Genomic DNA, 25,074 nt, shown 5'->3' on the forward strand with positions numbered 1-25,074 from the left:
GAATATCAAAGGTTTTCTTTTTCCCCCCTCTTAAGACTGAAAGGATTATCTGGACCAAGGGTTCTCATTTCTTTTGGTCTCAGAACTTTACATTTATTGAGGACCCTGAAAAACCTTTATGTTACTGTGTATCTGCAAAATTACTGCATTAGAAATAAAAACAAAATTTTAAAACACAGGAATACACAGCAAACATCCCATTAGGCACCAGACTGATGCCATCACATTACCACGCCTCTGAAAAACTTATGAGTGAAAATGAAAGAAGCATATAACTAAGAGTATTATGAAAATAGTGTTCATGAGAAGCATTTTTTTCACATATCACATTGGCAAATGTCAAAAATTTTGATTCAGTCGTGGGTTAGTGATGGTGATGGGGAACTGTTAACACTCATATTCACTGGTACATTGATGCAATATTTTAGAGGGAACTTTGACAATATCAAAATTTTAAGTGAACATATTTTTTTTTAACATCTTTATTGGGGTATAATTGCTTTACAATGGTGTGTTAGTTTCCGCTTTATAACAAAGTGAATCAGAAGTGAACATATTTTTGACCTTGAGGTTCCACTGTTTAGAATTCATTCATGGATACAATTGCAAAATATGTACAAATACATGAAAAAGTATTGGTTACAGCGTTATTTTTGACAGAAAATTGGAGTCAAGCTTAATTGTCAGTTATGTGTAGGGTCTAGTTATTATGCTACAACAATTAATTACTATATTGTTAAAAATGATAAAGCTTTATAGGCGTTAGTATGGAAAGTTGTCAAAAGTTGAAGCAAAGTGCAGAACTGTGTATAGAATTGTTCTGTCAGTATACAGTAATAACCAAAAGGGTGTGTATGTGCTTGTATAACCACTTCTTGAAAGGATATACAGAGAACTTGATGGTGGTTACCTTTAGAAACAATGGGGGAAGTACACTTTCATTTTTCTTTTTATACCCTTCCATACTGTTTGGATTTCTTTTTTTGTTGAAATGTTTTGAAATTCAAAGGCACAAGTGCACTGTATGAATGGTAGGTAGAAATTATTAGAATGCTGGAGTCATTTGTGATTTCTTGGATACTGAAATCTAACCAAACAAGAAAGAAAAAGAAAACCAAGAGGCCTTTGCATTTCTCTTGTTACCTACCTCTTTTAAAGAACAGTTTCTCTAATCAAACATGACTTACTACTGTTCTCATCAGTTGTTCTTTCTAACGTCTGTGCCTTTATTTTGTACTCTTCGTGGGTCTTTTGTACTGTTTCGTGGGTACTTTTGTACTGTTTTTTGTACTTTTGTACTGTTTTTTGTACTTCGTGGGTCTTTTGTACTGTTTTGTGGGTCTTTTGTATTGTTTCGTGGGTCTTTCTCTTTTAACCTCAACTGATGATTCCTATCTATCCCTCACAACCTAGCTGAAACACCATCTTCTCTATGAAGCCACCCCTGATCAGTTTTGTCAGACAGGATCTTTTTTTGAACCTTTAGAGCTATTTATAGCCATTTCGTCACTACACAAATATCAGGTATGATCTATATATGGGCCAGACAGTGGAAGTATGCTTTCATATGTTATTTCTCTTTACCATATAAGGTATTATCTCCATAGTGCAAATAAGAGAAACCAAGATTCACAGAAGTTTAGTACCTTCCCTACATCTTGGTGCTAAGAAGTAAATTTGAAAATCGGGCTTCAAGGCCAGACATCTTCTCTGGACTTGCTTCTTACATCACTTTAATAAAAAGCAAATGAATAATTAATTTTTGCGTGACCATTTCTTTCCTTCTAGAGTTTTTGTAGTTTAAAAAATTTTTTGAAATAATTTAAAGCTTACAGAAGAAATGTACAAAGCCCTCCTGTTTACCTTTCATCCACATTCCCCAATTGTTCATTTTACCTTTTGCTCCATTTGCTTTATCATTTCTTCTCTCTGTATATGTGTACTATGTTCCCAACATTGCCTTTCCTTAACTGCTTGCCCTTCCAGCTCCATGTTGAATCTAGGCTTCCAATTATTTAAGTCTGATTGGTTTTGGTCTTGTTAAACTTTATCCAGGTCTTGCCCTGTTACTATACTACTATACCTTTAACCTGAAACTTCATTGCAACACTGTTGCTGTTATGCTATATTGTGGTATTTCAGAACCAAAATGCTGCCTGCCTCAGGAATACAACTCTTCTCTGTGTCATTTCTCAGCACCATTAGTTGATTCCTTCAGAATTATTTGCAAATTCTCATCTGCATTGCACCAGTCTTTCAGTCCAATCTGACAAAATACCACTGGGTATATGTATTAGTCTGCTTGAGCTGCCATTAAAAAGTACCACAGATTGGGTGATTTAAACAACAGAAGTTCATTTTCTCATGGTTCTGGAGGCTTGAAGTCCAAGATCAAGGTTCCAGCAGGGTTGGCTTCCAGTGAGGCCTCTCTTCCTGACCTGCACGTGACCACCTTCTGTTTCCTCACGTGGCTTTTTCTCTGAGCACATGGCGGTGGGGCGGTGGGGGGCAGTGGGTGTAGATAGAGATCTCTGGTGTCTCTTCTTCTGATAAGGACACCAGTCCTATTGGATTAGGGCCCCATCCTTATGACCTCATTTAACCTTAATTATCTGTGAGCCTCCTGAATCCTTACCTATAAGAATAATAATTCTTGCCCTGTAGGGTTGTTTTTTGTTTGTTTTTAAGAGATTCAGGTAAAATAGGTGTTGTGACACAGCACAGTATAAATCAATGATTCTCAAACCAGGCTTGCATCAAAGTCATCTTCTTAAAAATAACTGTTTCTTTGACTTCCAGTCTGATAGCATAAGAGCCCTGCAGATCTGCTCCCTAGTACAACTGAGGAAAACTATTAAGAAACAACTATTTAGAGCTTTGGAAATGGTCCTAGGGTATACAGTAAATGCAGAGCTTCCTGTTGGAGCAAAGGTTTTCTTTCTGGGAGAAGCAGGATGAGGATTTCTCATCCTGCCCCCAGCTGCCTGCTGTTATGGCTAAGTTTTGGGAAAATGTGTTGGAGAGGTAGGGGGCTACTGTCCAGTCGCCACTTGTGGAACAGAGGCTCTACCTTGGTAACAGAGTTGCTGAGCATACTAGAGAACAGATCACCTTTTCCCTGTCTTATAAGATGGTAGATCCATGTCAGGAGAGACAAGCTGAGAAGACCTCAGGTTGCTACCTATCCCCCACAAAATACTCAGTTGCTAAATGTGTTGTCACTCAGAAGAGTGTGCTGTTGTCCACACCTTCATCTTGAGAGCCCTGGTTCAGAGATTTTGCTTGGGGGTAGGGGTGAGAAGCAAGTCATGAAACAGCTCCTAATCTCTTCCTCAAGGCACTGACTTCATTTGCAGTAGAGCTGGAGAAATTCAAACCTAAGGCTACTTTCAGAAACAGTGGAGATTGTGGTGAAAGGCACTTGGGAGATTTGTAGATTCAAAAAGATCCAGGCTAAACTGCAGGCCATTGAGCTTGCAGCAAGAAACTGGGATAAGAGACAGCTGGAAGGAGGCTTCCTGGGGACAGAGTTAATGTCAAACACTGACCTGAAACTGCTCCTTCTAAGGAGCCTGAATTTGATTGGATTCCTTTGCAGAGCAATTTATGCCTGAAGCCGTTTAAATCAGTAGAGCAATCAACTGGCAGTTAGTGGAGGTTAATAGCTGGGAGTAGTCAGGGAAAGTGAGTCCTGACAGATTACTGTATGGCAAGATGACTGTGGGCATATCTAGGTTATGTCCCCCTGAGGACCAGCATCAGAGGCTTAACAGTGCAGGGGGCTGGGTGTGGGGTGGGATAGTAGACTTCTTTAAAATAAAACAGCAAGTTACTAAACAAGCAAATAAAAATATAAAACCTCATGGGTGGGGGAGTATACCTAGAGTTGCTACAGAGTATTATATAAGATGTTGAGTTCCCAATAAAAAGGTAAAAGATGTGCAAACAAAAACAAAACCCAGGAAAGTATGGCTAATACACTGGAAAAAGCAGACAACAGAAACTGCCTGTGAAAGAGAACAGATGTTGGATTTAACAGACATAGACTTTGAAGTACCCATTATGAATATGTTCAAAGAACCAAAGGAAACCTTCATTAAAGAAGTAAAGGAAGGTATGATGACAACTAATATCAAATAGAGACAATCAAGAGATAGAAATTCTAAAGAAGAACCAAATGGAAATTCTGGAGTTGAAAAGTAACATAACTAATGAAAAATTAGTTATAGGGGCTCAATAGTAGATTTGAACTGGTGGAAGAATGAATTAGCAAACTTGCCAATAGATCGATAGAAATCCAACGAAGGGAGAGAAAAAAATGAATAAAATTGAAAAGAGCCTCAGAGAAATGTGGGGTAACCTTTTTTTTTTTTACATCTTTATTGGAGTATAATTGCTTTACAATGGTGTGTTAGTTTCTGCTTTATAACAGAGTGAATCAGTTATACATATACATGTGTTCCCATATCTTATGTCTTGCGTCTCCCTCCCTCCCACCCTCCCTATCCCAGCCCTCCAGGCAGTCACAAAGCACGGAGCTGATCTCCCTGTGCTATGCGGCTGCTTCCCACTAGCTATCTACCTTACGTTTGGTAGTGTATATATGTCCATGCCTCTCTCTCGCTTTGTCACAGCTTAATTAAGTGTACCATGGTATACATGAGAGTACTAGAGGAAGAGGGGAGAAGAAAAGCGGAAAAAGTATTCAAGGAGATAATGGCTGAAAATTTCTCAAATTTATTGAAAAACACTGACCTACATATACATCCAAAGAGCCCAAAGAACTTCAAGTAGGATTAATGTAAGAAAATCTGCAAATGGACATATCAGTGTGAAAATGTTGAAAATCAAAGACAAGGAGAGAATCTTCTGAGCAGCAAGAGAGAAACAGCCAATTACTTACAGCCGACTTCTTATCAGAAACAATGGAGTCCGGAAGGTGGTAGAATAATATTGGGTTGGCCAAAAAGTTCCTTCTGTTTTTAAGTAAAAATAAAGGACACATTTTTCATTTTTACCAAGAGCTTTATTGAACAACGTATGCACCGTTTTGTTCCACTACCTTCTCCCATTTTTCAGGCAACTTCATAATTCCATCTTCCTAAAACTTTTTACCTTTTTGAGCAAAGAACTGTTCCAGGTGCCTTTTACAGTCTTCCAGGGATTGAAATTTTTTCCATTAAGACAATTTTGTAAAGACAAAAATAAATGGAAATCCAAAGGTGCAATGTCTGGTGAATACAGCAGATGAATCAAAACTTCCCAGCCAAGCTGTAACATTTTTTGCCTGGTCATCAAAGAAACATGTGGTCTTGCATTATCCTGATAGAAGATTATGAGTTTTCTGTTAACTAATTCTGGATGCCTTTTCATCAAGTGCTGCTTTCAGTTGGTCTAACTGGGAGCAGTACTTGTTGGAATTAATCATTTGCTTTTCTGGAAGAAGCTCATAATAGAGGATTCCCTTCCAGTCCCACCATATACGTAACATCAGCTTCTTTGGATGAAGACTGGCCTTTGGTGTGGTTGTTGGTGGTTCATTTCGCTTGCCCCATGATCTCGTCCATTCCACATTATTGTAAATATCCACTTTTCATCACCTGTCACAATTTGTTTTAAAATAGTGTGTTTCCGTTACGTTTAAGTAGAGAATCACATGCAGAAATACTGTCAAGAAGGTTTTCTTCGCTTAACTTACTGGAACCCAAACATCAAAGTGATTAACAACCAAGCTGGTGCAAATGATTTTTAACGCTTGATTTGGATATTTTGAGTATGTCGGCTGTCTCCCGTGTGGTATAACGTTGATTGTTGTCAATTAATGTCTTGTTTTGATCTCAACTTCAACTGGTCTACCCGACCGTGGAGCATCATCCAGCGAGAAATCTCCAGCACGAAACTTCACAAACCACTTTTGACACGTTCGATCAGTCACAGCACCTTCTCCATACACTGCACAAATCGTTTTTTTGCGTTTCAGTTGCGTTTTTACCTTTCTTGAAATAATAAAGCATAATATGCTGAAAATGTTGCTTTTTTCCCTCCATCTTCAGTATTAAAATGGCTACACAAAAATTCACCAACTTTGATAAGTTTTTTTTTAATGCACGCTGATATGACAGCTGTCACAATATAATCTTAACAAAATTGTTTCGAATGAAGTTAAAGACAACTAAGCGCTACTAGAGCCAGCGTACAGAAAAAACCAATGAACCTTTTGGCCAACCCAGTATATTCCAAGTACTCAGAGACAAATACTGTTAACCCCAATTTTTTTATATCCAGCAAAGCTGTCCTTTAAAAATGAAGGTAGGGCTTCCCTGGTGGCGCAGTGGTTGAGAGTCCGCCTGCCGATGCGGGGGACGCGGGTTCGTGCACCGGTCCGGGAGGATCCCACATGCCGCGGAGCCTGTGCTCCGCATACGGGAGAGGCCAAAACAGTGAGAGGCCCGCGTACCACCAAAAAAAAAAAAAAAAAAAAAAAAATGAAGGTAAAATACTTTGCAGGTAACAAAAACTGAGAGACTTTGTTACTAGCAGACTTGCCTTGCAAGATGGCTAAGGGAAGTTTTTTAGGCTGAAAGCAAGTGACCGCAGATGGTAATTTCAATCCGCATGAACAAAAAGCACCAGTAAAGGTAATGATGTAATTTTAAAAGAGAGTGTATAACCACATATATTTTTCTCCTTTGTTCTTAAAACTGATTTAAAAAGCAGTTGTGTAAAATAATGTATATACAGTAAGTTCCCTACATACGAATGAGTTCTGTTCCAAGAGCATGTTCGTAAGTCCAGTTTGTTCATCGGTCCAACGAAGTTAGCCTAGGTACCCAACTAACAATCAGCTATATAGTACTGTACTGTAATAGGCTTATAATACTTTTCACACAAGTAATACATAAAAAAACAAAAAAAGAAAACATTTTTAGTCTTACAGTACAGTACCTTGAAAAGTACCATAGCACAATACCACAGCTGGCATACAGGGGCTGGCATTGAGTGAACAGGCAGGAAGAGTTACTGACTGGAGGAGGGAGAGGAGATGGGAAATGGTAGAGCTGAAGGATCATCAGCAATAGGGGAAGGAGGGCAAGCTGCAATTTCACTCACACCTGACGTTGATGGCACAAGTTCTGATTCCTTGCTGGATTCAATTCTATCTTCCCTCTTGAAAAAACGACCCAGTGATGTCTGGATAGCTCTTTTTTTTCTCATCATAGGTGACATGGTAGTACTGGATTGCATTCTGAACAGCTGCTGCAACCTTCGTGTACTGTTCTACATTTGGGTGATGTGCCTCAAAAACTAACTGCCTCCTCAAATAAAGAAAATGCCCTTGCCGTTTCCTGCATCATGAATCTCTTCAATTCTTCAGTTACTTTTTCTTCCTCTTGTTGCTCCACTCTCTCAATATTTTTACTTTTGTTTCCATTGTTATTGCTTGGCGCTTCTTAGTGGTACCAGCTACATTACTGCTGCTTTTATGCTTGCTTCTGGACATCCTGGGCTTGAAATAAAGATACTGTACTACTGTACTGTATGCAGTACTCTACAGTAAAGTATATAAAAGCACAACCACTTGTAGAGGATGCATACACGTGACAATTTACACCAGACACATGAACTAGCTTACATGATTAGACTTGCAAACGCACGTTCACATCTTTGAAAGTTTGCAACTTGAAAATTTGTGTGTAGGGGACTTGCCGTAATGAATTCTTGGGCCTATAGAAATGTAATGTATTTGAAATGTATCTGCTAATAACAGCTCAGGAGGTGAGTGGGAGCAAAACTATCTTAAGCTAAGGAAGTAACTGTAGATGATAAAGTAATAATTATAACTGTGTTGTTGGATTTGTAACATTAACATGTATAACAACAGTATAATAAAATGGGGGGAAGGAAATAGAATTATATAGCATAACATTTCTATATCTCATTGGAATTAAGCTAGTGTAAGTCTGAAGCTGATTCTAAGTGAAAGTGTATGGTAAGCCCTTGAGCAACTACTGGGGGGAAAAAAACTAAAAAAATACAGTGAAAAAATCACTAAAGAAATTTAAGTGCTTCATTAGAAAATCAATGCAAAGAAAGCAGTAAAAGAGTAATAAAGGAATGAAAGACATGAGACAGAAAATGAAAAATGGAAAAGCAGTCATCACTCCAACTATATCAGTAATAACACTAAATATGAATTGATTAAACAGTCTAATTAAAAAGGCAGAAATTGTGAGGCTGAATCCAACTATATGCTCTCTATAAGAGACATACTTTATTTATTTATTTATGGTTGGCTGTGTCACAATGTGGGATCTTAGTTCCCTGACCGGAGATTGAACCCGTGCCCCCTGCAGTGGAAGTGCAGAGTCCTAACCACTGGACTGCCAGGGAATTCCCTGAGACATACTTTAAGTTTAAAGATACAAATACACTGAAAGTATAAGGATGGGAAAAGATAAACAAGTAGCAACCACAAGGAAGCTGGAGTGGCTATACTAATATCAGAAAAATTAGACTTTAAAACAAAAAAGGTTACTAGTTTTGAAAGAAGCAAAACTATCTCTGGCAGGGCTTCCCTGGTGGCACAGTGGTTGGGAGTCTGCCTGCTAATGCAGGGGACATGGGTTCGAGCCCTGGTCTGGGAGGATCCCATATGCCGTGGAGCGGCTAGGCCCGTGAGCCACAACTGCTGAGCCTGCGCGTCTGGAGCCTGTGCTCTGCAACGGGAGAGGCCACGATAGTGAGAGGCCCGTGCACCACGATGAAGAGTGGTCCCCGCTTGCCACAACTAAAGAAAGCCCTCGCACAGAAACTAAGACCCAGCACAGCAAAAATAAATAAATAAATTACTAAACTCCTACCCCCAACATCTTCTTAAAAAAACAAACAAACAAACAAAAACTATCTCTGGCAGATGACGTGATCTTGTATGTAGAAAAATCCTAAAGAATGCACTAATAAAATAGCATTAATAAACAAGTTCAGTTCAGCAAGGTTGCAGGATACAAAAATCAATTATAAAAATCGATTGTATTTATATGGATTTGTGAACAATCCAAAAGTGAAATTAAGAAAATAATTCCATTTACAATAGCATTAAAAAATACTTAGGGGCTTCTCTGGTGGCGCAGTGGTTGAGAGTCCGCCTGCCGATGCAGGGGACATGGGTTCGTGCCCCGGTCCGGAAAGATCCCACATGCCTGGGCCCGTGAGCCATGGCCGCTGAGCCTGCGCGTCCGGAGCCTGTTCTCCGCAACGGGAGAGGCCACAACAGTGAGAGGCCCGCGTATCGCAAAAAAAAACAAAAACAAAAAACTTAGGAGTAAATTTAACGAAAGAAGTGTGGAACACTCTGCAAACTACAAAACATTGTCGAAAGAAATTAAAGATCTAAGTAAAAAAAAAGTTGCGTTCATGGGTTGGAAGATTTAACATTTAAGGTGGCAATAGTCCCCAAACTGATCTATAGATTCAGTGCAGTTCATATTGGAATCCCAGCTGACTTCTTTGTAGGAATTGACAAACTGATTCTAAAATTCACATGGAATAGCAGTGTATCACGGTGAGTCAAAACAATCTTGAAAAAGAATAAAATAGGACTCATACTTCCTGATTTTAAAACTTACTACAAAAAAGATATGATTGTGTGGAATTGGCACAAGGATACACATATGGATCAAGGGAATATAATCGAAAGTTGAGAAATAAAACTATAAATATGTGATTGACTAATTTTCAACAAGAGTGTCAAGACTGTACAATAGAGAAAGAATAGTTTTTTCAGTAGTGCTGGAACAACTGGTAGCCACATGCAAAATAATGAAGTTGGACCTTTACCTCGAACCACATAGAAAAATTAACCCAAAATGGATGACAAACCTAGATGTAAGAGATAAAACTCTTGAACTCTTAGAAGGAAACTGAGGGTTAAGAATCCCTAAGTATGGCACTAAAAGCATTGAGCAACAGAAAAAGAAATTGATTAATTTGGATTCCATCAAAATTAAAAACTTTTGGTGCTTCAAAATTCATGAGAGGGTTTTAACAGTAGATTTGATCATTAAGAAAGTGAAAAGACAACTATAAAATGGAAGAAAATATTAACAAATCATGTATCTGACAGGGACTTCTGTCTAAAGAACTCTTAACAGCTCAATGGTAAAAAGACAACACAATTTTAAAATGGGCAAAAAATCTGAATAGACATTTTTTATGGAGGATATGTAGTTGGTAAATAAATATGTTAAAAGACATCTATCCCACTAGAATGACTAGAATCAAAAGGTTGTGATACTTCGCTCTACACCTGAAACTAATACAATATTGTAAATCAGCTGTATTTCAGTTTAAAAAAAAGTTGTGATAGCAGGTGTTGGTGAGGATATGGAAAAATTGGCAACACTGTATACTGCTGATAGGAATGTAACATGGTGCAGCCACTTTGGAAAAATAGTCTGGCAGCTCCTGAAATGATTAAACAGAGTGTATAGGCATATACCCAAGAGAAATGAAAACATAAGTCTGCGTAAAAACTTGTCGACAAGTGTTTATGGAAGCACTAGTCATAATAGCCCAAAAGTGGAAAGAACCCAAATGTCCATCATTTCATGAGTGGATAAATATAATGGAGTATCTCCATACAATGGGATGATATAATTCAGCCAAAAAAAGGAGTAAAGTACTAATATATGCTGCAACATGGATGAACTTTGAAAATACTGTGCTTAGTTGAAGAAGCCAGGCACAGAAGATCACACGTATTCTAGTCACATGAAATATCCCGAATAGGAGCGATAGCTTTTTTGAGGTGGTGAAAATGTTTAAAAATTTACAGTGGTGTTGATTTGCACATAATTGTGAATATACTAAAAGACACTGAATTGTACACTTTAATAAAGCTGTTAAAGTAACCATTTGACATTCCTGTGGGGTGGGTCTGAGCATGTATATGTTTAAAAGATTGAGCTATTGAAGTAACAGAGCTCTTTATATTCAGCTGAACTCATCTGTTCCCTCCCTCCCTCTTATTTTTGTAGAAGTCATGACTACCCCAGGAAGAGAGAACTTTCGCCTGAAAAGTTACAAAAATAAGTCCCTGAATCCTGATGAGATGCGCAGAAGGAGAGAGGAAGAAGGACTGCAGTTACGTAAGCAGAAAAGAGAAGAGCAGGTAAGTCCTTTACCCTTAATTAATTTCTCTTAAAACACTTAATGTTTCTTTTTAATCCTGACAGCACTGTCCTGTATTTTAATTTTAACAATGTTTAATATATATGTTTGTGTGGTGTATATCCCCCTCCCAACTATAAAATCAACATGTTTTAGGGGTAGGGGAGTGGAGGTAATGAAAAACAGAATATAAGAATGAAGAAATCTCTCAGGTTCTCATGTTCCCAACTACTATTTAATATTTTGGGGCTTCCCTGGTGGCGCAGTGGTTGAGAGTCCGCCTGCCTATGCAGGGGACACGGGTTCGTGCCCCGGTCTGGGAAGATCCCACATGCCGTGGAGCGGCTGGGCCCATGAGCCATAGCCACTGAGCCTGCGCATCCGGAACCTGTGCTCCGCAACAGGAGAGGCCACAACAGTGAGAGGCCCGTGTACCGCAAAAAAATTAAAAAAAAATAATATTTTGGCCTATTTGTTTTATTTTTCTAGAGCTCCAACTTCTTTAAGATTTTATGTGTTTATTAATGAATTCTCAAGTGACCAACAGAACATTGCTTTTCATTCTGAGTTTTAATCTGAAAGTTTATAAACATGTACAAAAATAAAGAATGGATAATGAACCTCATAAACCCACCCTTTGGGTTCAGTAATTATCAACAGTTTGCTGTACTTGCTTTGTGTCTTTCTATCTTTATGTTTCTTTATTAGGTAGTATTTTGAACAAAATTTCAAGGAATAAGTCTTTTCACCCCTGAATTCTGTATTATTCATAAGGACATTTAGGACAAGGATTTTTGATCATTTTTAACCTGAGAATGTCTACAGGGGAATCTGAGACTCAACTTCTCTTTACCTTTCTCTTAAAACGCTTAGGACAAATGGTCCATCCCTTTTGGCAAGAAAATTTAAAGGCAGAACACTTAGGTGACTTTTTTTGCTAAGGCTTGAGCTTGGAAGGACCATTTGACCCCCACACTATGAAAGCTCCATAAAAGGCAAGTGAATGAGTCAGAATCCTTCATACCTGAGAAATAAGGCAATTTGTTATAAATAGTTTACAGTTATAAACGTGAGTTATTCAACATACACTGTTCTTTTGGGTAACACTGCACTAGATAATCCAATTATTTGAAGTTCAGGAGTGCATTACAACCTCAGTGTTTTATTTGTTTGGGCTGTAGATGTTTGAATCACTTTATCATTATTACTATTGGCAAGAGGGCAATGAGTTTGTAATATTGTAATAGAGTTTATATTAAATGCAGCAAATTAAGTTATGAGTTCTTAACATTCTGCTTTACTGTCTTTGAAAGCAATCACTTAGTCATAAAAGGATGAGTTTCTCTTGGTTTCTTGTTGCATCTTTATTCATCTCTGTGTCTTATTCGAAGTGGAACCTTTTCTTTGCATGAGCTTTTATTTAGCTTCTATTTTGGGGGTAAATTTCAGGTATTACAACAGCATTATTTTATATTTACATGTAAATGTGAATACATGTATGTACGCACACAAGCACAAGTATAGGTCTGAATATAACCACTAGCTTATACATTATATTTGGCATAAAGGTATTTGAAGATGTAGTAATGACAGTCTGCCATTAACAGTGTTTATTTTATACTGTTTCTTCTTGGTGACAGGGAATTCATGTTATTAGACTTCATTGTAAAATTTATATAAACAAAAAGTAAGGTTTTCATACTCAGTTGCCTGAAGGCAGATGCTCTGTCAGGTCGCAAGTATGGCCCCACTTACCTGACTAAAAACATTTGTAATTGAAGTACTGTCATCTTCATTGTATGAGTCTGAAACTGCTAGGGCTTTAATAGGTTTCTGTGATAAGTTTCTGGAATATTGCTCTATATAAAATCTTAATTTTGTTGTTTCATATGTGCCGTGTTATGTAAGGAGAACTGTAAAGCAAATCAGGCTTCTTAATATCACAGCAGTACTTGTTTCACACCTAATTTGTAAAATAGTAAACATCAGTAATATACAGATTCATTTAGGTACTGTTTACCTTTCCACAGTTGCTTAGTCATCTATCTGGAGAAGTCACAGGCTTAGGCCAGCTGTGCAGCTAGATTCGAGGGTAGTACAGGAATTGATGCTGCCAAGTACACAAAAGATAACTGCATCTTTTAGAGCTTTCCTTTCAGCAGACTAGCACTTAATATTTGTTATTTAGGCAGCACTGTATAAATGACCTTTATTTATTTGACACCAGCAGACCAAACTAAAATTTATTTTTTGGCAAAAATTTTACTAGTTGATGTCATTCTGATTGAGCCAGTTTTATAATTTTTTATGTATAAAAAGATGAAATTTGCATTTACTATTAAAATATTTTGAATTAAGCAGACTCTTGCTAACTCAGTGTGTGTAGGTAACATAATGATGCTAAGAAGTTTGTAAAAACCATAGTGATAAAGAATGGAGGCTTGATTGATGTTTTTAGTTACAAGAAATATTTTGTGAAGTAAGCAAGTTGATAAAACTTGTGGACAGCCAACTTTTCCCACTGAATAACTTGTTTACAATTTCAGTCAACATGTAGTCTGTACATGGTATACAAATCATGATTATTTTGGCCATTTTTGTCTTTTTTAAAACCTATTTTTTTGAGACAACAGGGATGGACTTTGAAGGCATTATGTGGAGTGAGATAAGCCAGACAGGGAAAGACACATGCTTATATGTGGAATCTAAAAACAAAAAACAATAATACCCAAACTCATAGAAAAAGAGATCAGACTTGTTATCAGAGGTGGATGATTGGGGAAGGGAGAATTGGAGGAAGGTGGTCCAAAGGTACAAACTTCCAGTTATAAGATAAATAAGTATGAGGGAGGTAATGTACAACATGACTGTAGCTAACACTGGTGTATGATATACAGGAAAAATGAATAATTTTTTTTCTTTCTTTCTATTGTATCTATATGAGAAGATGAATGTTAGCTGAACCTGTTGTGGTAGTCACTTCATAATATACGTAAATCACACCATCATGCTGTATACCTTGAACTTATATAGTGATGTATGTCAGTTATTTCTTAATAAAACTGGTCAAAGAAGCAGATGAAAACAAACTAACCTATTTTTCTCTGAATAATACGTGTACATAGTTGAAAAAATTAAATAGTCCTAAAATACTTGAAACCAAACCAGCAGTGTTCTTGGTCTCATTCCCAAGTAAACCACTTTCAACCTCTCAGCTATTCAACGTGGTTTATACTGCTACATTTCTGAGTAATATGTGTATGTTACTATATGTCTTTATCAATTTAAAGTATTATCTATTGATGTTCTGTTATAGTAGGTGAGGATTTAAGCTCTTAAACCACTCTTTCCCTTACCTGTGTATCTTCCTAGTGTAGAGTTATATTACAATATGTAAGAATTCACTGCTGAGCTGAATAGTATACTGTGGTTACATTTCCTTTCTTTTTCTTTTTCTTTTTTTTGTGGTACGCGGGCCTCTCACTGTTGTGGTCTCTCCCATTGTGGAGCACAGGCTCCGGACGTGCAGGCTCAGCGGCCATGGCTCACGGGCCCAGCCACTCTGTGGCATGTGGGATCTTCCCGGACTGGGGCACGAACCCGTGTCCCCTGCATCGGCAGGCGGACTCTCAACCACTGCGCCACCAGGGAAGCCCTACATTTCCTTTCTTAATACTTTGTTTTTTCCTGGGGTTAATTGTCTCATTTTTTAACTGCTTGGCTTTCTTCTAATTCCTGGCTGTCTTCTCTTTCCTACAGTTCTTTTAAATTATTTTTGTCTGATTTTCTACTTGGTTAAACTTCTCAGATAATTTCAGTTCTATTTCTTTACTCTAGAGGCCTTCATCTTATATTTGTTGTCCTCTTGCTCCAGTCGGTATTGTTTATCCTGTGGGCTTGTTGCATAGCTGTAGTCTTAGGTAATTTCTTAACTTCTTTTCTTGTCATCCTTGTGATGTAAATAGTATTGTGTTTTTGATTTTGAATTCCATCATACCATATTAAGGACCCTGCCTGTGAATATAAATTTTGCATTACCAGTAGATATAATTTTAGTGATTAGGTTTGATTTTTGAGTCATGTAAATGTTTTAAGTAATTGTAAAACAAAACTAAATCAACATGAGGGAGGCTATCCTTAAAAATAAAAGTAATTAAAGGACGCTTACTGTGTATCATGCTTGTTGTGGTTAAACTACATAGAAAGGAATTATTTAATAAACTTTAAAATATGGCAATATGATTAATTATCTATATTGGGATATATCGTAAGGACAAAAAAGTATAAACAAATCTTTAACTGCTTTTTGTAATCATATAGGATTGATATTTATTCTGAAACTATATATTCTTATATATAAACAGAGCAAATAAGTATTTATGTATTTAATACTAGGAACCTGGATTTTTTTAGCTTAAAATATGGAAATGTAAAATCAAAGAAGTTATATAAATTTGAATTGGTAATATCACTAGGGATTCATTATATATAGTCCTAGCCACATCAGTCAGACAAGAAAAAGAAATAAAAGGTATCTAGATTGGACGGGAAGAGGTAAAACTGTCATTATATGCAGATGATATATGATATACTCTATATAGAAAACCCTAAAAACTCCACACAAAAACTTTTAGAATAAATGAATTCAGCAAGGTAGCAGAATACAGGATTAATATACAGAAATCAGTTGGCATTTCATTGCACTAACAACGCAATATCAGAAAGAGAGAGTAAAAAAACAATCTCTTTTAAAATAGTGTCCAAAAAAAAAAAAAAAACCTAGGAATAAACCTGACCAAGGAGGTGAAAGACGTATACCTTGAGAACTATAAAACATTGACGAAGGAAATTGAAGACGATTCAATGAAATGGAAGGATATCCCATGCTCTTGGATTGGAAGAATTAGTATAGTTAAAATGGCCATACTACCCAAAGCAATCTACAGATTTAATGAGATCCATATCAAATTACCCATGACATTTTTCACAGAACTAGAAATCTTAAAATTTATATGGAACCATAAAAGACCCAGAATTGCCAAAGCAATCCTGAGGAAAAAACACAAAGCTGGAGGCATAACCCTCCCAGACTTTACGCAGTACTACAAAGCTAATCAAAGCAGTGTGGTGTTGGCACAAAAATGGGCATGGATAAATAGAGAATAGAGAGCCCAGAAGTAAACCAACACACCTACGGTAAATTAATCTTTGACAAAGGAGGCAAGAATATACAATGGAGAAAAGAAATTCTGTTCAACAAGTGGTGTTGGGAAAGCTGGACAGCCTCATGTATTGATAAATCAGTGAAGTTAGAACAGTCCCTCACACCATATACAAAAGTAAACTCACAATGGCTTAAAGACTTACATATAAGACCTGATACCGTAAAACTCCTAGAAGAGAACATAGACAAAACATTCTCTGATATAAATCATACCAATGTTTTCTTAGGTCAGTCTCCCAAAGCAAAAGAAAGAAAAGCAGAAATAAATGGGACCTAATCAAACTTAGAAGCTTTTGCATGGCAAAGGAAACCATAAACAACAAAAAAAGACAGCCTACATAATGGAGAAAATATTTGCAAACGATGTGACCAACAAGGGCTTAATTTCCAAAATATATAAACAGCTCATACAGCTCAACATCAAAAAAACCCCAAAAAAACCCCAATCAAAAAATGGGCAGAAGACTTAAATAGACATTTCTCTGAAGAAGACATACAGATGGTCACATACGCATGCACACACACACACACACGCGCGTGCGTGCGCGCACAATGGAATATTAGTCAGCCATAAAAAGAATGAAATATTGCCATTTGCGGGAACATGGATGGACCTGTAGAAAATCATAGTTAAGTGGAGTAAATCAGACAGAAAAAAAAGACAAATATATGATATCACTTATGTGAAATCTAAAATATAATCCAAATGAATCTATATACAAAAGAGAAATAGACTCAGACATAGAAAACAAACTTACGGTCACCAAAGGGGAAAGGGAGGTAGGGGAGGGATAAATTAGAAGTATCGGTTTCACAAACTACTATACATAAAATAGATAAGCAACAAGAATTTACTGTATAACACAAGGAACAACATTCGGTATCTTGTAATAACCTATAATGGAAAATGATCTATCTTTAAATCACTTCGCTATACACCTGAAAATAATACAATATTGTGAATCAGCTATACCTCAATTAAAAGCAAAACAAAACAGGAAAACAGACATCAAGCATTCAATGACAGTAATCTCTAGAGATGGGAAACAAATGAGGTGAGCTCTACAACTTGCCTCAGCTTGCTGCCTGAGAGTTTCCAAGTTTCAACACAGGGAAGGGGAACTAAGGCAGAGCCCATAGATTGCCTGAGTTGAGACAGAGCTGAGTCCTGGGACACCAAAACAAATGGAGTTCATAGGATGGAATACCAGAAAGGACAGACCTTTATACATAGAGAACTGGAGATCTTCAAGGGATTTTCCTTGAATATTCAGCATGTACTGATCACATATGTTTGAGGAAACTACCCAAGGCTGGAGAAATACCCAAATGGATTAGAGGGAACAGTGCCTGGCACTTGTATAGGGCTAAGAATAGTGCCTGTTCCCCTAACCAGACTGGAATAATACTTGGGGCATTAGGTATTCAAGAGAGTCTTGCCTCAGTAGTGGAGATTAATTAGCCATAGGCTTAGTACTGCTTCAGACCTACCTAGCAAATCATAAAAGCAAGATCCAAGAAGATCACACTGTTTCCATATTACTTAGCTACATATCAGAACAACGCCCAAGAAAATTTATAGGAATACAAAAATATCCAGTACCCAACTAAGTCAAATTGACAGTGTCTGGCATCCAAACAAAGATTACCAGGTGTACAAAGAAGTAGGAGAACATGATCATTAATCAGGAGAACAGTCAAGTAACTGTACTATGTTCAAAACATTAAGTAGAGGCATAGAAGATAGAAAAATGACTCAAATTGAACTTCTAGAGAAAAACTACGATGTCAGAACAAAAATACACAGATAGGATCAGTGGTAAATTGGAAATTGCAGAAGAGAAGATTAATGAACTTCAAGGGATAAGACTAGAAACTATCCAAAATGAAAAAGAGAGGTAGAAGAATACACGCGTGTGCACGCATGCACATGCGCGCGTACACACGGAAGAGCAGACATCAGTGAGTGATGGGACAACTTATAAGAAACCTAATACATGGTTTGGGTCCCTGAAGGAGAGGAGAGAGGGTGGAAGAGAAAAAAATGTTTGAAGAAATAATGGCTAAAAACTTTTCATAATTATTGAAAACTATAAACCCACTGATCCAAGAAACTCAGTGAATTCCAGCCACGAAAGACATGAAGAAAACTACACTATGGCATGGTATAGCCAAACTACTTATAACCAGTCATAAAGAGAAAGTCTTAAGAACATCCAGAGAAAACAGTCGTGTTATATAAAGAAGAACAAAGATAAAGTTGACATCAGATTTCTCATTAATAGTGTATAATGCAAGCCAGAAGACAGCAGAAAAACATCTTTAAATTACTCAAAGAAAGAAACTGTCAACTTTAAATTCTGTAGCTGGCAAAAATATTTTTCAAAAACTATGGTGAAACAAAGCTGTGTTCAGGCATACAAAAACTGAAAAAATTCATCACCACCAGATCTGTACTACAAGCGATGTTGGAGGGTGTCCTTTAGACCAGGGGTCCCCAACCCCTGGGCTGCAGACTGATACCGGTCCGTGGCCTGTTAGGAACCAGGCCACACAGGAGGTGAGTGGTGGGCGAGTGAGCGAGCGAGCGAAGCTTCATCTGCCACTCCCTACCGCTCCCCGTTGCTTGCATTACCACCTGAACCATTGTCCCCCCGCCCCAGTCCGTGGAAAAATTGTCTTCGGTCCCTGGTGCCAAAAAGGTTGGGGACCGCTGCTTTAGACAGAAGTTAAATAATGCCCTGAATTACTTTGAAGTAAATCCCAGACATCAAATTATTTCATTTATAAATACTTCAGTATGTATCTCTGAAAGATAAAGGCTTACCAGAGTAGTACAGGCATACCTTGTTTTATTGCACTTTGCTTTATCATGCTTCACAGATATTGTGTGTGTGTATGTGTTTAATAAATTGAAAGTTTGTGGCAGCCCTGCATCAAGTGTGTTGGCATCATTTTTCTAATAGCAGTCGCTCAGTTCGTACCTCTATGTCACGTTTTGGTAGTTCTCACGTTTCAAAGTTTTTCATTATAATTGTATTTGTTATGGTGATCTGTAATCAGTGATGTTACTTTTTTTTTGATATTGGAAAAAGATTATGACTCGCTGAAGGCTCAAGTGATGGTTAACATTTTTTTGCAATAAAGTTTTGTTTTGTTTTGTTTTATTTCGGCCGCACTGCGCAGCACGCAGGATCTTTTAGTTCCCCTGACCAGGGACCGAACCCGTGCCCCGTGCATTGGAAGCACAGAGTCTTAACCACTGGACCGCCAGGGAAGCCCCAGCAATAAAGTATTTTTACATTAAGATATACATTGTATTTTTTAGGCATAATGTTTTTGGGCACTTCCTATAATATACTGCAGTATAGTGTAAACATAACTTTTACATGCACTGGGAAACCAAAAAATTCGTGTGACTCACTTCATTGTGGTGGTCTGGAACTCAACCTGCGATATCTCCAAGTCATGCCTGTGTTATCATACCTTAAAAAGTTAACAGTTCCTTAATATCAAGCTTCTAGTCAACACCCATCAGTTTTTCACCTCAAGCTTAGTAACCTTTGATGGTCATTGCCTAGATCCATTACTTTACCAGGAGTTGCAGTGATCATTTTATCATTCCTTCTGCTTTTATTAACTAGCAGGTCACTCTAAAGAGGAGCTTTTCCTCAACAAGTTTTTTGTTTTCCTGAATTACTAATCATATAGGAAAGAGAAATACTTGATTCTCTCCCTTTGTTTTCAAAATAATGAGTTGGTTCCTTAGCATCCTCCAAGGGGAGCAGTAAAGGGTGAGTGTGTATTAAGACATTATCAGGGGACTTCCCTGGTGGTCCAGTGATTAAGACGCCATGCTTCCACTGTAGGGGACATGGGTTCAATCCCTGGTCAGGGAACTAAGATCCCGCGTGACATGCCCTTGGCGCACCTAAAAATAAATAAATAATTAAAAAAATTATTAGAAACTCATAGTGTTTAACATAATAGAAGTATTTAAATTTATTTCAGCTATTACTCTTTTCTAACTAAAAAAAAAATCTTTGTGGTATACAATATGTCATACGTTATTGACAGTGTCAATATGGCATTGATATATGTCAATGTAGTTGACATACAATAAAGTGCACAATTTGATGAGTTTGAACATGTGTGTATATATATATCTGTGAAACTATCACCATAATTAAGATAGTGAATATGTTTATCTCCCCAGACTTTTCTGGTACACCTTTATGGTACCTTTTCTCTACCCCTCTCATCCTATCTCCAAGCCACTTCTGATCTGTTTCTGTCACCACTCGTTAGTTTGCATAAATGAAATTATACAGTGTGCATTCTTGTTTGTCTGGCTTCTTCTTTTTTAATCTTTATTTTGAATGTTTTATAGAATTTATTTATTTATTTATTTTTGGCAGCATTAGGTCTTTGTTGCTGCACGCGGGCTTTCTCTAGTTGCGGCGAGCGGGGACTGCTCTTCATTGCCATGTGTGGGCTTCTTACTGCAGTGGCTTCTCTTGTTGAGGAGCACAGGCTCTAGGCGCACAGACTTCAGTAGTTGTGGCATGCAGGCTCAGTAGTTGTGGCGCATGGGCTTAGTTGCTCTATGGCATGTGGGATCTTCCCGGACCAGGGCTCGAACCCGTGTCCCCTGCGTTGACGGGTGGATTCTTAACCACTGTGCCACCAGGGAAGTCCAATTTCACTACCTTTTAACGATTTCTGGTGTTTGTCATTTCTTTTCTTTTTTTCTTTCTTTTAAACTTTATTTTTTAGGCTGTGCCTTGCGGCTTTTGGGATCTTAGTTCCCCGACCAGGGATTGAACCCATGCCCTCAGCAGTGAAAACACAGAGTCCCAACCGCTGGATTGCCAGGGAATTCCTGGGTGTTTGTCATTCTTTTTTTAGATCTGTATTTCATCTGGTATCATTTTCCTTATGTCTGAAGAACATCCTTTAACATTTCCTCACAGAGCTGGTCTGTTGGTGATGAATTCTTTTGCATTGCTGAAAAAAGTATTTTACTTCCATTTTTAACAGTTTCTCTCCCCTCCTTTTTTTTTTTTGCGGTACGCAGGCCTCTCACTGTTGTGGCCTCTCCCGTTGCGTAGCACAGGCTCCGGATGCACAGGCTCAGCGGCCATGGCTCACGGGCCCAGCCACTCTGTGGCATGTGGGATCTTCCCGGACCGGGGCACGAACCCATGTCCCCTGCATCGGCAGGCGGACTCTCAACCACTGCGCCACCAGGGAAGCCCCTCCCCTTTTTTTTTGGATTTCTTTTTTTTTATAATAGTACTATGGTTGATTTACAGTATTATATTAGTTTCAGGTGTACAACATAGTGATTCAATATTTTTATAGGTTATACTCCATTTAAAGTTATTATAAAATGATGGCTATGTTTCCCTGTACTGTACAATATATCCTTGTTGCTTATTTATTTTATACATACTATTGATAGTTTGTGTCTCTTAATCCCAAACCCCTATCTCATCCCTCTCCCCTTCCATCTGCCTATTGATAAACACTAGTTTGTTCTCTATATCTGTGAGTCTGTTTCTCCTTTGTTATCTACAATTGTTTGTTTTATGTTTTAGATTTCACATGTAAGTGATAACACAGAGTATCTGTTGTTGTCTTTTTCTGTCTGACTTATTTCACTGAGCATAGTACTCTCTAGGTCCATCCATGTTGTTGCAAATGGCAAAATTTCATTCTTTTTTCGTTTTTTGAGGAACTTCTATAGTGGCTATCCCAGCGGTCACTTGTGATACTTTAACTGTGTTTGATCCACACTCTCTGGTTTGCATTGTTTCCAGCAGCAAGTCTGCTGTCAGTCTTACCTTTGGTTTCCCTGCATGCATGTAAGATGTCTTTTTTCCTTTGGCTGCTTTATCTTTTATTTTATCTTTTTATTCCTGATTTTAAACATTGATATAATGTCCTATCATGTTTCCTTCATATTTCTTCCTGGAGTTCTTTGAGATTTTGGATTTGTGGTTTGTATTTTTCACAGATTTGGAAAAGTTTTGACCATTAATTTTCCAAATACATTTCCCTACCCCCATCCTTGGGGCTCCAATGCATGTGTGTAGTAGGCCACTTGATGTCCCACAGCTGACTTATGTTTTGTACATATTTTCTCAGCCTTTTTTCCATCCCTTTTATTTTGTGATGGCCTTAAATTCACTAATCTTTTCTTCTACAATATCTAATCTGACGTTAATCACCTCCAGCATACTTTTCATTTGAAAAATTGTACTTTTTATATCTAGGTGTTTGATTTGCCTTTTTTTTTCATGTATTCCTATCTCCTTCTCATGGTTATACTTTCTTCTACTTTTGAATACATGAAATATATTTATAACAGCTATTTTAATTCCTTGTCCAGTTCTTCCATGTTCCGTTTATAGGTGATTTTGATTGATATGATTGCTTTTTCTTTTCCTCGTGGGTGGTCTTTTCTTACTTCTTTTGCATGCTTATTAGTTATTGATTGAATGCCGAGCATTGTAAATTTTACCTCCTTTGTCGGGGTTTTTTGTATTCTTTTAATATGTGTAATTCTGAATTTATCATTGGATGTAGTTAAGTTACTTGAAACCAGTTTGCTTTTATGTTTCATTGGGCTGGACCAGAACAGTCTTTAATCTGGGACTAATTTATCTCACTACTGAGTCAATACCCTTCTGAGTATTCTCCTTAGTGCCCCATATATTGGGAGGTCTTTTCAATTAACAGCTAGGTGAAACATGAATGATTGCTTGACCTGTGTGACCTTCAGAATTGTTCTGCATGCTCCTTGAAGGCAGTTTCTTTTCCAGCTTTGGACCTTTTCATCACACACCTGCGCTTGTTAGTACTAAGCCAGTAAAGACTTAAGGGGAACCTTTCACAGATTTTTGGAGTTCTGTGTTGATCACTTGTCTTCAGTACTCTGCCTTGTAGATTCTAGGTGTCTTGGCCTCATCAGTTCTGAATGCTGTCTCCTCACTTGAGGGGGCTTCTAGACCCTGTTTAGGTTCACCCTACCTGTGCTGCAGGCTGGAAACTCCATCCAGGCAATTGTAGGACTAACCTTGTTTCTTTTCTTCTGAAGGATCACTGCCTCTGTTGTCTGTTGTCCGATGTCTGAAACCTATGATTTTAGGGATTTCGTCTGCTTTTTTTAGTCATATAGGGTGAGAGGATAAGTTATTATTACTGTGTCATGGCTTAATGAATAAGTGTACTGCCTAGGATGTAACGGAAGGCATCTTAGTGAGTTGCCATTAGCGAGAACTATTCTCCTTTGCCTGCACAAATTAATGGGTGCTTTAAAAGTAGTGTTCAAGCAGAGGTCATTTGTCATCATTGGTTGTGGACAGGTTGGGAAGGTCAGGAAGCCTTGATCCACTGTCCTTTAGGGTTATGAGGGAGGTATTAAGTCATTCTAACAACATTTTTATCCCATTTCCCCTGATGTATTGGTAAGACTATCCTATCACCTACTTCAGTAGTGAAGAGGGAAATGACCAAGCATGCCTCAGCTCCTTTTTCAACCTTATGTGTTTTTTTTATATGTCATGTACTGTCAGGCCTCTCTTAGTAAGTTTTACCTCATCAAGGGTTGGTGATAGTATGTTGTGATACTTAATTGCATTAGATTATAAGACTGGAGAATTCTGAAATAGTTCCTCATCAGGAAAGGTTGAAGGTGGCACAAATGTTAGAATTTTAAAAATGATTTTCAAAAAGCTCCATCCTTATTGCCTTTTTAAAAGTGGGGTGCCTAGTGTTTGGATGTTGAACTACCTTGTGTTAGAATTATTTTAGTAACAGACTTTTATTTTTCAGTTATTCAAGCGAAGAAATGTTGCTACAGCAGAAGAAGAAACAGAAGAAGAAGTTATGTCAGATGGAGGCTTCCATGAGGCTCAGATTAATAACATGGAGATGGCACCAGTAAGTGGGATAATGAAAGAACCTCTTTTTACTCTTTTTCTGATGAAGATATGAGGTTAGATCTTTTCTGGAGTTTAAAATAAAAAGGTTAGGGGAGTTCCCTGGTGGCCTAGTGATGAGGATTCTGGGCTTTCACTGCAGTGGCCCATGTTCAATCCCTGGCTGGGGAACTGAGAGCCTGCAAGTTGTGTGGTGCAGCCAAACAAAAAAAAGGTTAGATGGCTACGAAAAGTACTTGGCATTTCAGTTTTAAAAGGAAACTATATCTGTAAACTCGTGGTTCATAAAATGTTTATTATATTTTGAATAACATGCAGTTAAACAGAATTAACTAATTATGAGATCAATTCAGCTATTAAAACTTAAAAGGATAATTATAAAATTATTCCTTAAAAGTTGATAATAAGCAATACTTTAAAGGAAATCCCAATTTGTTACTCATTCCAAGTACAAAATTGGACATATTCATATGATTTTAAAAACTGATTCCACATCACAAGAATTTTCTATTGTAACCCATTTTGTAGCTTTCTTGAGGTTGCATAAACAGATAAAAATTATGCTTTATTTATATGGATCACCCCTGTCTAGATTTCCAGTTTATTTTGATCAGTTGTATATGTTTTAATAGATCATATATATATACATGGTTTTCAAAAAAAGAGAAATCTTTTTCTGCTGCCTTAGTCACCCAGTTTCTTTCCCCACTGGCAACCACTGTTGGTAGATTCTTA

General features: G+C 37.6%; 1 protein-coding gene across 1 annotated transcript in view; it reads left to right on the plus strand.

Annotated features, from left to right (window-relative positions):
* KPNA1 (karyopherin subunit alpha 1) overlaps window positions 1-25,074 on the plus strand; it is a 73,762-nt gene that overhangs the window by 15,327 nt on the left and 33,361 nt on the right. The window contains exons 2-3 of the mRNA XM_060150486.1: window positions 11,037-11,170; window positions 24,233-24,340. Of these exons, the coding sequence (XP_060006469.1) occupies window positions 11,042-11,170; window positions 24,233-24,340 (237 nt within the window). The 5' untranslated portion in view covers window positions 11,037-11,041. The remainder of the gene's footprint in view (window positions 1-11,036; window positions 11,171-24,232; window positions 24,341-25,074) is intronic.

Source organism: Lagenorhynchus albirostris, chromosome 5 (assembly GCF_949774975.1).
Source record: "Lagenorhynchus albirostris chromosome 5, mLagAlb1.1, whole genome shotgun sequence".
NCBI lineage: Eukaryota > Metazoa > Chordata > Mammalia > Artiodactyla > Delphinidae > Lagenorhynchus > Lagenorhynchus albirostris.